This window comes from Neofelis nebulosa, chromosome 5, assembly GCF_028018385.1.
Source record: "Neofelis nebulosa isolate mNeoNeb1 chromosome 5, mNeoNeb1.pri, whole genome shotgun sequence".
In the NCBI taxonomy this organism is placed as follows: Eukaryota; Metazoa; Chordata; class Mammalia; order Carnivora; family Felidae; genus Neofelis; species Neofelis nebulosa.
This window is the reverse complement of record NC_080786.1, coordinates 6,042,359-6,060,034: the sequence shown is the minus strand read 5'-3', so window position 1 is coordinate 6,060,034 and position 17,676 is coordinate 6,042,359. Positions and strand designations below refer to the sequence as shown.

The following is a 17,676-nucleotide window of genomic DNA, read 5'->3' as shown; positions in this document are numbered from 1 at the left end:
ATATTCCCCCTCCAGCCCCAGGGGCCCCTCCCCCTCCAGAGGTGGACCCACCAAGTGAGGCAGACTCGAAAGCCCTTACAACACACCTTGTGAGGGCCACGGACTTTTATTGATGGGGGAATGCCAGCGGGGTGTCCCCGGGGGCTCAGGTCCATGCTGGGAAGGCACCCCTGGGGGTCCTGGCTACGTTAGTGGCACCGACACGGGCAGGGCCTGGGTTCAGAAGAAGCCAAGCTGCTTCTTCTCCTGCTGCTGCCTCCACTTGGCCATGCTATAGAATTCTTCCTTGGACTTCCCAAAGATCTCTTGGAAGTCAGAGTCTGAGAGATAGAACTGGCGGGGGGAGGGTTCAGGGCCAGCGTGTCAACTGAGCCCAGAATCCTGGCCCATCCACCCAGGGGTGTCATCGCAGGGCTCAAGGCTCTCCTCTCCCACATCTCTCTGCCCATCATCCCCTCTGAAACACACGTCTTCCCGGGCAACCTGCCCACTGCCCACCATCAGTGGGTCATGCCCCGGGTTACTCCAGCTCAGTTTTAGATGCATCGGTTCCGGGGGCAGTGAGTGGCAGGGGGGCCTCGGGCACCCACCTCCTTGCGGGCCGGGTCCACACCCTCTGGCAGGTCTTCAACAGCCTGATGCATTAGCCGTTCGCGGGGCAGGCTCCCATTGATGGTGGGTCTGGGGCTGCTGTGGTGGCTGTTGGTGCTGGCGTCACCTGCCTTGGGTCCTGGCTGCAGCTCATTCCCTGAGCCGTCCTGGGAGCCCTTGAGGGTCTGCAGGGTCAAAGGGTCTGCCCCGCCATTGCTTGGCCCTCTAGACAGCTGGAAGTCGTTGAGTTCCTGCTCAGAGAGGGGACTCAGGCTGGGCGTATGGAGGAGAGGCTCCCATGGAGAGGCCACACTGAGCCCACTGGGCCTCTTGCCCCCACTGCAAACCCTGCCGTCCACCAGGGCCTGGCTCCTTTCTTGTCCGTTCTGCCCATTTGGATCATGCCAACCAAGCCTAGACCCTGGTGGGAGCCTGGAGGAGGGGGGGGGCGGGGTGGGAGAACCCAGTACTCACTGCTGGTATCTCACATATGGCTGGCATTGCTCCCAGGCTGCCATCCACCACCTCCTTGTAGGACTGGTCATTCTGGGGGCAAGAATCAGGGCAGGGGCAGGATGGAGGGCACCCCTGGCACCCAGGAGGGGACCTGACAGCAAGACCAGGTCTCCGCCACCCACACGGGAGGTCCCCGGACAAGGCGATGCCTCCTCCCAGTCTGCTCAGGGCATACTCTCCCTGGAGTAGGGTGGGGCTGGGAGTTCAGGCCTCACTCACAGTCCACTTGTAGGGGTCCCAAGCGAGGAACCATCCAGTGAAGGTGGGGGGCTCATGGCCCTGCTTGATCACCACGATAGGCGTGGCGGGGCTCCTCCCTGCCGGGTGGGTCTTCAGGTACTCCTGGCCCCAGTCCACCGCCTCCTTCTTCCACTTGCTGGCAGCTTCCCCGAGCCACAGGAAGATCTGGGTCACAGAGGGGGCCTGGCCTTGGGCGAGTGGAGGGGCTGCCCAGAGCTGACCACTCCCTTCCCACTTCTGTCCGTTAACTGGTCTCACAACCCCTCCACACACCCCAGCCAACCAGGCACAGCCAAGCAGGCTGGCCGCCATACCCATACACCCATGAACATGCCAGAAGATCACAGGCATGCACATATACATTCAAGTCACAAATATTTATTGAGTACCTATGGTGTGCCAGGCACTGTTCTAGGCACTGGGGGTTCAATAATGGGAGGAAAAGCAGGCAAAAATCCCTGCTCTCACAGAGCTTTCATTTTACTGGGGAGACAAAAATAAGTAAAATATGTACTATATCAGATGGAGAAAAACAAGGCAGGGAAAGAAGACACCAAGTGTGGGGTGGGGGGAGGCAGAAACACTGCTATTTTTTCTTTTAACGTTTACGACGGAGAGAGACAGAATATGAGCAGTGGAGGGAGAGAGAGAGGGAGACACAGAATCCACAGAATCCGAAGCAGGCTCCAGGCTCTGAGCCTGTCAGCACACAGCCCGATGCGGGGCTCGAACCCATGAACCGTGAGATCATGACCCAAGCTGAAGTCGTCAGATGCTTAACCGACTGAGCCACCCAGGCGCCCCAATTCCGTCATTTTAAATTAGACTCAGGGAGAGCCTTCCCGAGAAGGTGACGTTTGAGTGAAGAGCTGGGGGAAGCGTGGGGAGCAAGTCGAGTGTTCTAACCGGAAGAAACAACCAGTGCAAAGGCCCTGAGCGTGTTAGGGGAGCGGCAGGGAGGCCACTGTGGCTGAGGCAGAGCCGGTGGAGGGGGAGAGTGGGAGCACACGGGCCCCGAGAGGGCCGTCAGGTCTTGTGGGCTGTAGGAAGGGCTTTGCTGAGATGAGAACACGCAAGCCTCGTGGCTGCATCCACACAGTGTCACAGACCCCGTGACACAGACACCCACATGATCGCAGCTACGGACACACGATCCCCTACAGTCACACGTGGCCGCACGTAAACACGATGGCGCCCCATCACACAGTCGCACGCGCTCCTGGAAGACGCAGGTAGCCCTAAACCGCTGCTGCATGTAGCCTCCCAGAAACATAGTGACCCTGCCACACAAACAGTCACTCAGTCACTCACTGAGGCCACCCAGTCTCTTAGTTTCCCCAGTTACAGCCAGGGCTCCACCACGGCCAATACAGTCACACACAGGAAGCACACACACGCGCGCACGGTCAGTCGTTTGCTTTGCAAACGCTCACGCTGACACGTTAGCCACAGGCACCCGGTCGCCCGGAATCACACGTACCGTCACAAGGCACACAGTGGCGCCCAACCACAAAACTGGTCACAATCGCACACAAGTCCCAGACGTAGCCAGAGTCTCCTGCAGCCTCCTGGTGACACGGAGCTGCCCGTGGTCACACAATGTATGCACAGTCACTCACGTGACACTCACGTGTCTCACTCACGTGTTACAGTGTCACACGCCATCACACAGACTCCCCTACAGCCTTACACGGCCGGAAACACACAGCCACGCACACTCAAGCCGGTTGCACAGACACGGAGACCCCCCCCCCACCCCACTCACCCCAGCCGGACAGGGGAGGCCACCTCACCTCCTGCCAGGTGTCCAGTAACATGATGTCATACTTGTCCAGGTCCTCTTGACTAAAGAACACCATTTCCGTGAGGACCAGGTGGCCCATGTGGCTGGAGCACTCAAACAGTCGGGGCTGGAAGCCGGAGACGTCCTCGGGGAGCCTGGCCAGCGTGGACAGTCAAGCTGTGAGGGGCGCACACAGAACTACGCCTCTCGGCAGCCTGGACCGAGCCAGCCCTCAGCACAGGGCCCCCGCCCCAGGGGAGGGGGACAGCTTCTCCTGGAGCGGACGCACAGGCCCTCCTCTGGGCTCCCCCCATCCCATAATTCACTCCAGAGATGCCTTGCTGCTCTCTGGGCCCCAGCCTCAGCGTCCCCATCTGTCAGCGGGAAAGCACATTACGTGACCTGTCTCGCCACGGCCAGCTGTGACACAAGCCGCCCCGGGAAGCTGCCCAGCAGTGGCCCCTGGGAAGGGGCTGGCTGGCTTAGCAGGGCAGGGGGAGGGGTGTTGGGCTGGGGCCCTGCCCTCCCCTGGTCCGGGCTGGGAGCCGGCCTCAGGCCCGAGGTGGGAGAAGGGAAGCTAGGCTGAGAGAGGGGGACGGTCATACTGGGGAGCTCGGGGGGCTTGGAGTGAGTACAGTGCCTACACCAGACCCGCAGACACACACAGCGGCCCTGACTCGGCCTCCTCCCTTGAAGGCCTCACCCGGCCTCAACCTCTGACACACACCCTTGTCCATTACACGCTCCACACACGCTGTTTATCCACATATCACACCCACACCCACACCCCCGCCCCCCCACCTGGTACCATGACCCCTGCGGACTGCGGGTTGGGAGTGGGGCTTTGCCCTCTTGCCCTCTGTCACTGGTCAGGTCCGGGACTGGGACATGCAGGGAGCATGTTCGGCCAGCAGAGGGCGCCACTAGCCAGCTCTCCCGGGCATCTTCCTGATCCCCGTTACCCAGGGGCCCCGGAGTGAAGGGTAGGCTGCGCTCCCGCGAACTCCTGGAGTGGGAGACCAAGAGGCCTCCGTGCTGGGGGGGGCCTCTCCAGCTCTCTGTGTGACCCTTGAGTGGTCACCCACCCTCTCTGGGTCTCAGTTTCCTCCTCTGTATAAGAACACCCTCCGCCCAGCCCCTGTCACCTCTTGTTGCCGGGGTAGGGAGCCCGGCCTCCCAGGGCCTCCCAGAAGCCGGGAGGCTCCTGACCCTCCAGCACCGTTTCCTCGTTCTCCCCAGAGACGGCAGAGACCACCGTCCGCGCCATCTCTCGCTGGTCACCGCTGCAGCCCTGGCCCACAGAGAGCTGGGTCAGGCCCTGAAGGGGGAGGGGTCTTCACCTCCAGCCCCACCTCCCCCACTCACAGGGGACTCTGGGGAGCTGGGCCCGAGTCACAGGAGGCCAAGGCTGATGTCAGGGCACACATGAGCAAGGGATCCCTCCTTCCCCCCTCCCAGGGCTGGGACCCTCTCCTGGTCCAGAGAATGGGATGGGGACCCCAGGCTCGGGGGTCATTTGTGGTTTATGAGCATTGGAGGAAACTCTGGCAAACCGGACTAGGCCTCCTTTTCCTCCCCCTGAGAGACTTGGGAAGAGGGACATGCTCCTCGCTGGAGGCAGGAAGGAAGGGAGGCAGTCTGGGCCTGGCCTGCCTCTGACCAGCAGACTCCCAGATCTACTAGTCACTTTCAACCTCCCCCCAGGTTCCAGAGGGACCCCACTCCTGGCCTAGCTGAGGCTGGACACGAAGTCTGCATCTCCTGGGAAGGAGACCCGTCCCCTGCCTGGCACACCACCCGAGGGAAAAGTCGAGAGGTCAGTGACAGAGTACCTTTCCAAACCAGAGGTAGCAGACGCTAGCTGTGACCAGCAAGAAGATGTCATGGGAGCTGAGGGCTGAGGCGCGGGCTGGTACCTCCATGGTCCTGGTGTTGCAGCTGTCGGTGCCTTGCACATGGAAGAGCCTTGTAGCAGGTGCTGGCTGCTCCTTCCCATCGTGCCCCGTGTACCCCTGTAAGAGGGCTGGGCCTCAGGATGAGGCAAGGGCTCCTGGGAGCCGCCTCCCTGTCCCGGTGATGGACAAACTGCCCTGGGGCCCACCGGACCCTCGCTTGAAGCCACCACTATTTTCTAGACCCTCTGGGTGTAGAGCGTGAGGGTCCCGTCAGCCTATGACAGGGAACCAGGCCCTTTCTAAATGGATCCCTCCCCCGTCTCCAAGGAGTCAGGGCACAGTTTCCCCCAGGCCTTATAGACAGAAAACGGGGACCCCAGGCAAGGCCCTGGGTCCCTTTCAATTCAACTTCTTCTCCTGTGCTTCTGCTTGGCGGCTGGCTCTGGGGACCAGGGGAAGAAACTGAAGCGGGGGTCACTCTTGGAGCTCCTGGGTATCTAACGGCACCAGGAAACCGGGGGTGGTGAACGGGCCCCTGGGCTGAAGAGAAGCTTAGCACGTGCATGCAAGGGCTACGGGCACACGGAAGAGCCGGCGAGGCTGCGGGAACAGCGGCAAAGTGGGCCCTACCTGGAAGACCACCAGCTGGCCCTGGAAGATGGCGAGGAAGTGAGGGGGCTCGCTGCCCATGGTCACGTGCTCCTGCACCAGGGCTCCCTGGTACATGAGGTCCAGCTCCTCGGCATTGCAGTTCAGGGCTTTGACATCACGCGTGGTGGCGCGGTGGCCCTGCAGGTGGGGATGGCAGGGGCCTGGAGCGGCTCTTAGATCCCATTCTCAGAGCCTCGGCTCTGGGGCCTGAAGGTGCCCACCACCCCTCTCGGGCCAGCGTACCCGCCACAGGTACAGGATATACTGGACGTGGCCCATCCTCTGGTAGGCGTAGAGGATGAGGTAACAGTTGCCTGCACACAGCTGTGCATGACGCTTGGGGTCCACGGGCCGTCTGCCTAAGTCCTGGATGCACCACACCTGGAGAACAGAGGACCAATGGGCGCGGGCGGCTCCTCCTCTCGAACGAGCCCGGCCAGTCTGCGCCCAGCCAGAAAGCCCCCCTTGGCCTCCGGGCCTGCCTCATCTCTGCCAGGCCTGCACAAGGATCTGCAGGTGACCCTTTCCGCCATGGGCCCCTGGGACCCGCCACACTTGCGCTGGCCCGCCGTCGGCCGGGACGCCGTTGGCGTGCGGTGCCTGGGACGGACAAGCAGTGAGGACCCCAGAGGCTGCTGGGACGGACCTGAGCCCTGCCACACACCACCCTCACCCTGCCCCCGCCAGCCACAGCAGATTAGGGGCAGGCAGCTCCTGGCACAGCTGCTCGCGGCTCAGGCCAAGGCTGCAGAAGCTGGGCCAGACGCGAGCCCTTGAGCTCTGGGAAAAATTCTTTTCTCAAGTGTCACTTAAAAAGACAAAGCCTATTCAAAGACTGAAAGGAAAATACTTCCTTATACTGAAGAGCGTGATTTCCTGCTCCTATGGGTAGCGAGCATGGGTTCTGGAGCCTCAAACCCCAGGCGGGCTGTGGGGGCAGTGAGACCCTTCTGAGCTTCAGCCTTTCCCACCTGGAAAGTGGGCATAGCCATGCCCACCTTGACAATGGCAGGAAACAAAGTCTGGACATTATGTGCCCACACAGGGCCTGGTAGCTGTCTCTGGGGAAGGTGTCCTCCAGACCAGAGCAACCAGACTCTTGCAGAAGAGACTGACTGGGACCACACGCGCTACCCAGGAGCAGCACTTCCCTGGCAGCTAGGCCTCCTGGGTCAGGGGCTCCCCTGGCCTGCCTGCCTGCTGGAAGGGATCCCCTCCCGGCCTCTGTGCTTGGAGCCCGAGTGGCAAGACCTCCTTCCTTCCCACCTTTGCCCTCCCCTCTGTGTTGTCCCCCTCTGTGTACCCCATCCCTCTTGCTCTTCATCCCATCCCCCCAACTGTCTCCTCCCTCCTCTTTCTCAGTCTCTTCTGTCTCTCCCTGTCCTCCTTCCCTCTCTTCCCTTCTCCCTGCTCCCCCACACCTTGCCACGTCTCCTCCTGTCTTGGTCTCTTCTAACAGCCTCTGTCCATCCATATTAGGACAAATACAGGAGGGAACGTTGGAGAAATGGCATTTTCTCTGACCTCGACCTACCTTGAGAACTAGGAGCCCTTCACATGGGCCCAGAAGTCCTGTTCCCAGAATTTTACAGCATCCCCACACCAGCCATGGGCCAGATGGAACCAGAGTTTTTGCCTCCACTTTATAGGTAAAAAAAACTGAGGCCCAGAGGAATGAAGGGCTCTACGAGGGATCTGATGAGATGTCAAGATGCAATCCCTACATCTCCCAGAACACTGATCTGAGCCCAGGCGGCTGACAGTATGTACCTGTGTGGGCGGCGACAGATTACATGTGACGCTGTACCGTGTCGGTGTGTTCCTGTGGGTCGACCGTTCTGTCTATGATCACGCGCGATGCAGAATTTATACAATTACATGTTTGCAGTTGGTTAACTTGGCTGATTAGGTGCAAGTAGGCGTGTGCGTCTGTGTCTGTGGCATATGTACGGTTGTGTCATGTTTGACCGAAGGGCACAATCAAGTATCTTGAAGCGTTACCGTGCCGTCTGCCAAGTGTTACGTGAGCAAGTGGCCACAGCTGCACAGATTGATCAGGTGTCACGCGTAGGAGCCAGCAGGAGGGAGGGCGTGTGTATACGTACACACGCCCCTGGGTGTCCCTGCGTAGATGCGCAACTTGGGGCACTTTAGCAGCCATACCATTCAGCCGAAGACAAAGCCTACCCCTGTGTGCCTATCTTCTCCCAGCCGAGCTAATGCCCCCTTACCTCCACCTTCCCGGAAGCGTCGTCCACCATCCTGAGCTGGGCAGCTAGCTCAGGCTGACTCTGCAGCTTGCCCACATCCGGCCTTACCTGAATCGATTTACCTGACGGGAGGACACGGGGTGTCACGGGCGTCCTCGCCCTCGCCAACCGCGTCCGCCCATCACTCAAAAGAAAGCCCACTCTGGCCACGCTCCCCCACCCGGTGGCGCTTTCTGGGGGCTGCCCCCTGGCGGCCCCACTCTGTCCCCCGCAGACCCCGCTCCGCGTGGGCCGCGCCCCGCCCCAACTATCTCCCGCACCTGGTCCCGCTTAGTCTTCCGTCCAACGCAAGGTCCAGGGTGCCGCCCCGCGCCGGCCCCGCCCCGCCCGCTCTCCCATCCCGCCCAGGTTCTGGGTGCGGCCCCACGCCGGCCCCGCCCCCAAGGCCACGCCCCCGACCTTGTCCCGCCCGCTCTTCCATTCCGGCCGAAGTCCCCGCCCCACCTCTCGGGCCCCGCCCCTCCGGCCCCGCCCCACGCGCTCACTTAGCCTGCCGAAGTTCTTGTTCCCGCGCTGCTTGGTAGACCAAGACTGGAAGAGCTGTTTAAACGAGGCCGACTCGGCGCCGTCGTTCACCACCTCCACGTTGGTGTAGGTCGGGTAGCCTTTGGCCTGGATGAAGCCCTGGAGCGGGGGCTCTGTCAGGCGTGCGGCCCGAGGGCCCAATTCTCCAGTCCACCCTCGGGGACCTGACGCTCAGCTGAGCGCAGAGCAGTATTAATTAACCGCGCTCATGACCCGCTTAAGAAGTTGGCTCCTTTACTACCGACTTCTCTGAGGTCCCTGAGGACAAGCAAGGTCCCTTTAGTCCGGGCCTCGGGAAGGGCGGCCCATGACAACCGCCGCCCCCTCCAGGCGCCAGGCAGAGCCCTGTCTCCCCTCCTCGACAAGGAGGGGGTGCCCAGTGCGGCTTGCTTCTCAGACCTCAAGGCAGGTCCATGTTTTACACGAGGACCCTTTTATTTATTTATTTATTTTTTATTTAAAAAAATATTTTTTTTTTAAGTTTATTTATTTTTGGGACAGAGAGGGACAGAGCATGAACAGGGGAGGGGCAGAGAGAGAGGGAGACACAGAATCGGAAGCAGGCTCCAGGGTCTGAGCCATCAGCCCAGAGCCCGATGCGGGGCTCGAACTCACGGACTGCAAGATCCTGACCTGAGCTGAAGTCGGATGCTTAACCGACTGAGCCACCCAGGCGCCCCACGAGGACCCTTTTACACATGGTTTCTTGGGTGTTCGCTCCCCCAACCCCTGTCAGGGCTCCCAGGGCAGGCTGCATGCCCCTGGTACCAGAAAGGGACCCTCGGACCACTGGGCAGAACTGTGTCCCCGTCATCAGATTGGGTGCTTTGTCTCCAGGCTTAGACCCCAGGGCAAAGCCATGTCCTCCTCTATCAGACAGGCTCCTAGGGCAGGATGGACCCATCTCCTGGCCCAAGGATAGGACTACCCTCCCTTAAAGGCCCCCAGGAATGGATGTGTCCCAGCTTAGATTTCAGAGTACTGCCATTTCTTCCCTCAGACCCCAGGGCAGCTCGATGTCCCCTTGAGACAGGGCCCAACAGCTTTACCAGAGCCCGGCTGAAGGCAGCCTTTTTCTCTTGGAGGCTGGACAGGCGTCCCTGCCACACGTAGATCTTGAAACCACCCTGGTCCAGGATATAGTAGTCCTGGGAGCAAGAGAGGGACTGATTGGTAGGTGGCCCAGACTGGGCTGGGGCCGTGGGTGGGCGGGGATGCATGACGAGCCGGGGACCAGGCCTGTCTCACCTCTTCCCGCAGTAGGTCTTGGGTTAGCGGGCAGGTCGCCAACTCCTGGATCACCAAGTCGTCATCCTTCTCACAGACACTGGGGGACAGGCATCCAGAGGTGGGCAGCTCAGCCCCTCCGTGGGCTCCACTCCAGCCCCCTTTAGTCCTCGCAGAGGCAGAAGGCATGGGGTCTGGGGCCCCAGGTTGAAGTCTTAACTTCACCACAGCCTTGCCGTGGAGCCTTAGGCAGCTCTCTCGGCCTCCAGTGCCTCAGTTGCCCTATCTGTACAATGGATTTCTCAGAAGAGCAGTCATGCAAGAGTACAGGCTGGACCCAGAGCCCCACGTGGCTTGCTCCAGAAACCCACGGGCCTTTTCTGGAGGCCTTTCTAGAGACACTGTGTTACGGCTGGAACGACAGACGTGCAGACCCAGGCATGCAGACTCTGCCCACCCCCAAGATCTGCTCACTGGTAGAGACGGCCGCTGGCTTTCTGCAGCTGGTTAACACTCTTGTCGGGCCTGGTGGCAGGCAGGTTGCCCACTCTGCAGCCCAGCACGGCTTCCATGATCCGCATGAGGTCAGTGGCTTCAACTTCATCATCCACCACGCCAATCTGTGCGCGACCACCGCGCTCCCTGTCCCGGAGGCTGCAGGTCAGGGCCAGGCCCTGCAGGAGAGGACCTGGCAGTCAGGGCTTCCCCAGCATGGCCCCCGCTCACCGCTGACAGTCTATCCCAGATCCTTCCCGTCGCAGCTCAGCTCCCAGAGGCTGGGGTCAGGGGCAGGGTCTGGACTCAGCTTGCACATAGCAGGTGCTTCTAAGGTTGTAGTGGCACAACCAAGCCCACCTCCTGAGGGGTCTGGAGGATGGACACCCTTCTCCCTGAGCCCTGCATCCCTTAGTTCCCAGGGTAGACACTGACCCGTGCCTTCTCAGGAATGCTGGTCTCAGGCCCATTCCACTGGATCATCACCTTGCCCAGGTCCAGCAGGAAGATGTCCCCCTTATTAAAGCTGCTCCAAGAGAGCTCCACCTGCCAGAGCCAGGAGGGGCAGGGCAGGAAACAGGGTGCCATACCACCAGCACCCAGGTGGAGGGGCACCGCAGCCCATCTCCACCCACATGAGCACAGCTCACTCGTGTGCACGAGGCTGTGTGCGACCTGGTGTATGTGTGACCACTGCACCAGTATTGTGGTGTGGAAGCACGCATCTGTTGTCACCGTATGAGACCTTGAAGGTCACCCTGTGGGTGTAGCTGTGTGCCTCTCTAGGCACTACCGGAGGTAATGCTGCATTTCACGGGATCTACAGGATTATGACACTCTTCACTCCGTGCGTGTCTGCAGCTGCACATCTGTACGCGTAATGTGCACACAAGCGGAGCGCATCTGTTTACCCATGGGTGTAGATGTGTGTGTACACGCTCATGTGTACGTATACGGGGGCACATCAAATGGGAACCAGTGCGTGAGCTCGTGGGTGACAACGTACGTGTCTCCGCATGGGGGACAACGTGCTATCCGTGGAAAAGGATAGTTATCATCCAAACAGAGACACTCTGGGGAGTAAGAGGACGGATGCTGAATAATCATGCCAATGTGACGGGCAAAACCTGGGCTGCGCGTTGTCCCTGCACGACCAGGGATGTATGGTCACTGAATCCGTGGGAGACAGCATGTGCGCCCGTGGGTGGTGAGGACGATGCGCTCGAAGAGTGTGGGGCTGTGCACCCCCCACCCCACAGCATGCTACTGCCCACGGTGCTTACACGGACCATCCGGGTGCACCGTTTGGTCCGCCTCGCCTCCCCAAGTTCTTAGTGTGCCCACGGGATGGGTGAGAAAACAGGATCAGAGGAGCCACGGAGGGGTGGGGCTGGCAGCCTGGCTCTGCCTTCCCCCTCCTCCTTCAAGATGGGCCACCTGGGAATGCCGACAGCGCACGGTGCCCCCACCGCCCGCCTCCACCCTCCGCGCTTCCCTGCACTTCGGCACACAGTCCGACCTGAGCCCGAAGATCAAGCGGCACCCGGGGCGGTCCTCACCTCGGTGGCCGACACGTGCTTCCTCCCCTGGACGTGCAGCAGTCGCTGGATGTTGTACGGGTTGGTCTCCACGTGCGTGAGGGCAGAGGCCAGGCCCCCTCTCCTGTAGCTGGGGCGGGGGCGGGGGGGGGGGCGTCGCAGTTAAGACCCTCCACAGCTCCGTGCAGGAGTGAGTGCAGGTGTGAGCACACACGTGTGCAAGCGCATATGAAAAGTGTGCACAAACACATGAGCACACACATGGGGCGGAAGTGTGCGTGTAGATAGGGGGACACGTGCGTGTACCTGTACGTGTATGCATGCAGGGCATAGTATGTTTATCCGTGTATAGATGTAAATACATGCATGTTGTGCACATGCGCATGTACCTGTATACCATGTTTGTATACTTGTATACCACGTATACAAGGAGGGGCATAAGGGCATCCGTTTATCCACGTAAGTATAGATGTGAGTGCATGCAATTTGGCAACAGCACGTTTGTGTGCACACAGACACTCACATTGACGTACATGTGTAGAGGAGCCCTCCTATAGGCTCATCGTATGGGCATGGTGTGTTTTCTGCGGGTGCGTGCGCAAATGCGTTCCCGTAGGGGGTTTAAGTGTACGAATCAGAAACGACCCAATACTGGCATTTTCCTACGGTTTAACTTACTATGTTGCAGTTATTAATTTAATACGTTGTGAAGCAATTTACAGCAAAAGACATATTTCTAGCGGGCACAGTAACGGAAAGGCAAACTCAAAACACCCTTGGCGTCCACGCCTGGGTATATACCCAAGGGAAATGAAAAACACGTCCACACAAAAAACTTGTAGAGGAGGCGGACGTCAAGCAAGTGCAGTGTGGTGATCACTTCACGCTGCTTCTAAGCCACACCATCAAGCTAGTGATGCACGTCAATTATATCTCGATAAAACTGGGGGGGGAACCCATGCGTACGAATGTTAACAACAGCATTACCCATCACAGGCCAACGTGGAAGCAATCCAAACATCCCCTAAGTGATAAATACGTAAATAAAATGTGTTCTATCCCCACACCACGTGTCGTACGGTTCCATTTAGAAACGTGTCCGGAATAGGCAAATTTTTGCAGACTGAAGAAAATGTGGGGGTGGGGGGTGGGGGGCGGGAAGGGAGAGTGTTGGGAAGGGTACGGGGCTTCTTTTTGGGGTGACAAAGGTGTTCCGCAACTGTGGGCACGGTTGCCCAAGTCGGTGAACGTACTAAAAAAAACATCACCGATCGTATACTTTACATGGGTCGGTTGTGTCCAAGTGGGGGCATAAGCGTATCCGTGAATTGGGGCAACGTGGTAGGGTATGAGAGTTGTACCCCAGACAGGACGTCTCCCCCTCCCCCGACACCCCCACACCAGGGAGGAGAGGGTCACCCCAGGCCACCCGGCCACCCGCCGCCCCGGGTCCCCGCCCGCACTCACATGATTCCCGGGCGGAAGTAGCTGCGGAAACAGTCGGACTCGTGGCCCTGCGCCTCCCGGTGCTGCACGGTGGCGCCACCCAGCGTCTCCTGCAGCTGCTGCACGAAGGCTTCGGCCGCGTCCTGCGCCTCGGCGCCCGCCTCCTTCCCCGCCCAGTAGTGCAGGTCGCTGCACGCCCCCTGCGTGGCCTTGAGGCTCTGGGGAACCTAGGGCCCAGGTGTTAGGGGGCGGGGGGTGCAGAGGCCCCAGGGGTGGGGTGGAGACTGAGACCCAGGATGCACTGAGGGCCTTGAGGGGACTGGGCAGGCGCCTCCCCGGGGCTGGAGGTCCGAGGCGGGCAAAGAGGCCTCAAAGGCAGGCGCCCCCTTGTAGGGTGGATGCTCTGGCTGCCGGCCTCCCTCTTCCTGGGGTGGAGCTTGGTCTGCATCAGCAGACTCCCCAGCCGGGGAGTCCCCACCCCTCAGACAGACTCCCCAAATGCTCACATGGAGGACGATGTAGCAGTGCTCCTCGAAGAAGTTCCCATAAGCCTTCTCGGGTACTGGCTCCATGCTCAGGTTCTGGGAGAGGAGGGTGCCCAGTGACAGCTCAGCAGGACCGTCCCCCAGCCACCTACCCTCCATGACCCTCTGGGGTGGGGGACAGGAGGGAGCTCCGAGTTGGTGGGGGGAGGGAGAAGCCTAGTCTCAGAGACTGCGCACTCTCTGTGTCCCCAGCTCTGCTGTCTGGCTGTGCCCCTCACCTCGATGATCCATACGTGGAGGTCCCTGTGGCTGTCAATGGCTGGGAGGCCCTTGTTGACGTCCATCCTAGGCCAGGTGGGAACGAGGGAAGAAACAAGAGCCAGAGTCCTCAGGCCCCGGCCACCTGTGCTCTGGGCTCCAGGCAAGAACTCTCCCCACCTGCAGCTCTCCAAAGCGCTGTCATCATAGAACAGGCCTTTCATTCGGGGGGCTCTCAAGTCACAAATGGCAGCAAAGCAGGACAGACCCTGGCACAGAGGCTTTGCAAACAGGGAACAGGTTTGTCATCTGTGGTTGTGCTCCTGAAACAGGGCCAAGCTCTGTGGGCAGGGATGGGTCTTGAACGAAGGGACCTCTGCAAGCAAGCAGTGAGAAACAGGCTGTGCAGACAGACGAGATCTGCAGTCAGGGGCAGTCACTGGAGACAGACGCAGGTTATGCAGACAGGCAAAGGTTGTGCTGGGAACAGAACAGATTCTGCAGCCAGGGGTAGACCCTGCACACAGACTTCTGGCATTCGACTGAATCCTGCAGACAAAGACAGGCTCTGCGTTGAGGGACAGAGCTGCCAATAGGCCTGGGTCTTCCAGGCAGGCAGGGACAGGCTATGCAAAGAGACACGGCACCCTCGGAGAGTGATAGGCTATGCGGACAGAAAAAGGCTCTGCATACAAGCATAGGCTCTACAAACAGGGACAACTTCCTCAGACTGAAGAAAGGGATTCAACAAGCACAGGGTCTCTTGGCAAAAATGAGTTCTGTAGTCAGGGACCAACTGTCTGTGTAAGGACAGCCTGAACAAAGAGACACCGACTCTATCCAGGGAAAGTCAGACAAACAAGCAGCCGGGCAAACAAGCGAAGGTCGTGAACACAAAAAAGACTCTGCGAACAGCTCCCGATTCTGCAGGCGTGGAGGAACTTTGCAGGTGGGGAAAGACTTTGTAAATGTGGGTGGGGACAAACCCTTAAGGTAGGTATCCTTTATATAAGGGACAGACGGCAGATACGGACAGGTACATAGATACGCAAGGCTCTGCAAACAGCACAGCATCTGCCCAGACAGAGGCAGTCTCTTGAAGTAAGCAAAACATCTCTAGGCATGGTCCGACTCTGCAAGCAGGAACAGCCTTGCAAAACAGACCCAAATCCTGCATACAGGGAGATGGGAACAGGCTGGGAAAACCATCATGAATGCTGCAAAGAGATCCAGACTCTGACAAAAGACACAGGCTCTGCAGACGGAGGCTCTACACACAGAGACTTGGCAGATCGGGAGAGGTTTTGTAAGCCGACAGTGCTCTGCAAACAGACGGGTTCTGTTAACAGCGACAGCTTTTCAGAGAGGCAGGGTTTGCTGAAATGAGCCGGCAGGGAAATCAGCTTTGCGTTCAAGCACGGGTGTCCCAGACTTGGGCAAGATCTTGAGGGCGCCTGGGTGGCGCAGTCGGTTAAGCGTCCGACTTCAGCCAGGTCACGATCTCGCAGTCCGTGAGTTCGAGCCCTGCGTCAGGCTCTGGGCTGATGGCTCGGAGCCTGGAGCCTGTTTCCGATTCTGTGTCTCCCTCTCTCTCTGCCCCTCCCCCGTTCATGCTCTGTCTCTCTCTGTCCCAAAAATAAATAAAAAACGTTGAAAAAAAAAATTTAAAAAAAAAAGATCTTGAAACAGGGCTGGGGTCTGTAGGGAGCCCAGGTTCTGCAAACAGGGACAGACCTCATAGAAAAAGATGAATTCTGGCAACAGATAAAGGCTCTGTGAGTAGGGGCACGTTCTGCTAACAGTTACACGTAGAATTAGGAACAGAGTGTGCAGACAGGATAGGCTCTGCAAACGGGAATGTGCTCCGCAGAAAGACACAGGTGCTCCCAGAAAGACACGGTGACCTCTGACAGCGATAACTCTTCATAGGAATAGCTCTTACAGGCAGGTACAGTTTTTATCCAGGGAAATTCAGATGGGGCGTGCAAACGGCTAGAGGCCCCCCAAAACGTCATAGGTTGCACAAATAGGGCTCAGGTTTCGCAGACAGAACCGGACTCTGAAATAAGAAAAGCCTCTGCAAACAGGGGCATAGTCTAGAGACAGGCTGCGGAGGAAACAAGGTCTGCTGACAGGGACGGGCACTGCAAACAAAGCTCTGCACACAGGAACAATGTCTTCAGGCACAAAGAGGCATCCCAGACGAGGACCCCAGGCAAACTCCGCAGACAGGGAGAGGTTCTACGCGCAGGGCAGCGTCTGCCTTGACAGCAAATCTTGGACCCAGGGAAGTAGGGACAGACCCTCTAGAAAGCCAGGTTCTGAAAAAAGACTCTGGAAAGAGCCTCAAGACACAGGCTCAGGAGGCACACCGAGAAGACGAGGTTTCTGCAAACTCGGGACAGGCGGCACACAAGGATGGCCTCGGATGACTGTGGTAGCGAGCAACAGGCTTAGCTGGCGAGAGAGGGTGGGTGGGGGGAGTCAAGCATGGGCCCTCTGAAATCCCCGAAACAGAGCTGAACTCTCGACAGACCCTGCGGACGGCCACAGGCTCTGCAAACAGTGGCTGAGCTCCCGCCGTGCCCTGTGGTTCTGAGCGTGCCTAGGAGAGCCGCCCGGAACGAGAGGCATCTGGGGAGGCCGGAGGGGGGCTCTGGGTTTTGTTGCGTCTTCGCAGGATGACTCTCGGCCCCCCCAGGCTGCCCTGTAACGTTCCTCCAGGAACCTGTGTGTGAGGTCCGGTCGTCCCTTCATCCGTTGGAGTTCTTTCTCCCCTCTAACCTAAATCCGGCCGGTGGCAGCTTTTCTTGTCGCTGCGGCTTGGCCCGGCGGACCCACAAGTCACTTCCGTCTGAAGTCCTCCTTCCTAGGGACCCCCAGCGCAGCGTTCGCTCCTCTCTTCTCCCCGCCGCACGCCGGCCTTGTCTCGGCGGCAGCCGCGGGAACCCTGGTGGCTCTGCTGACCCTGCACGGCCCGGGGGGCGGACTCGGTGGGAGAGTCCGAGAGAGGCAGAGGCCTCTGTGACTCATGCCCAACAGCCTGCATTCCTTCCACCTTTGTCCAGAACGCTGAGGGCTGGGCTCCGGCCCTGGTGAGCTCACCGCTGCCTGGGGGGAAACTCCCAACCCTCTCGCGGCCTCTGGAAGCGCGGAGTGGGGGAGGGGCCGCCCAGGGTTAGAGCTGCTCTCGAAGGCTCCGGGGGCCGCCGAGGCCGTGGCCACGCCCTCCCTCGCTGGCGCCGAGGGCTGCCGGGGCCAGGGGCTTGTGCTCTCGCTGACCCGCCGGCTCCCAGCCGCCCGCCCGCCACCCAGCAGGTACTCGGTGGACAGCCGTCGAGTGGACGGAGCCTGTCGCGCACCGAGTGCAGGGGGACGGGGAGCGGGGTCACCCTGTGCTCTGACGGCACCCGCGACTGCTCTTGCAGTACCTGCCTCTGGGTGTGACGGAGACATGCGTGACAAGCGGGCCCGGTGGTCGCGTCAAGGTGGTCCCAAGCACCAGAAAACGTGCGATGCCGCTGAGTGACAGGCGGCATGGTGACATTCAGCGGTGATGGATAGTGACGGCGACCAGGGCACAGGTGGGCGGTGGCCAGAGGTACAAACTACGGGCTGTAGAGCATGTGACAGCGTGAAAGCGCGACAGGGTGACAGGAAGCGTGGCTGGCCACCAGGGGCCCGTGGGGGACAGGAGAGTCGAACTGGAGGCCAGAAGGTTGGGCCCGGGCCACTTTCACCAGGCAGGGTCAGCAG

At 59.7% G+C, this 17,676-nt stretch overlaps 1 protein-coding gene across 4 annotated transcripts; it reads right to left on the bottom strand.

Annotated features, from left to right (window-relative positions):
- Positions 1 to 87: 87 nt before the first annotated feature.
- Positions 88 to 16,816, bottom strand: VILL (villin like). Of its 4 annotated transcripts, none has more exons than XM_058729406.1 (20): positions 16,649 to 16,816; positions 13,941 to 14,007; positions 13,684 to 13,758; positions 13,199 to 13,404; positions 11,753 to 11,861; positions 10,629 to 10,739; positions 10,173 to 10,372; positions 9,720 to 9,798; positions 9,521 to 9,619; positions 8,432 to 8,570; positions 7,908 to 8,008; positions 5,920 to 6,057; positions 5,656 to 5,814; positions 4,963 to 5,142; positions 4,276 to 4,421; positions 3,141 to 3,285; positions 1,327 to 1,512; positions 1,066 to 1,137; positions 591 to 842; positions 88 to 333 (listed from the first exon to the last, which is right to left on the bottom strand). In XM_058729406.1, exons 1-20 carry the CDS (start codon positions 16,675 to 16,677, stop codon positions 220 to 222), a joined length of 2,607 nt encoding a protein of 868 aa, XP_058585389.1. In that variant the 5' UTR covers positions 16,678 to 16,816; the 3' UTR covers positions 88 to 219. The 4 variants fall into 4 exon arrangements, with proteins under 4 accessions (XP_058585389.1, XP_058585388.1, XP_058585386.1 ...); XM_058729405.1 differs by lacking the exon at positions 16,649 to 16,816 and adding an exon at positions 14,101 to 15,356; XM_058729403.1 differs by lacking the exon at positions 16,649 to 16,816 and having other exon boundaries at positions 13,941 to 15,356.
- Between the last annotated feature and the right edge of the window lie 860 nt (positions 16,817 to 17,676).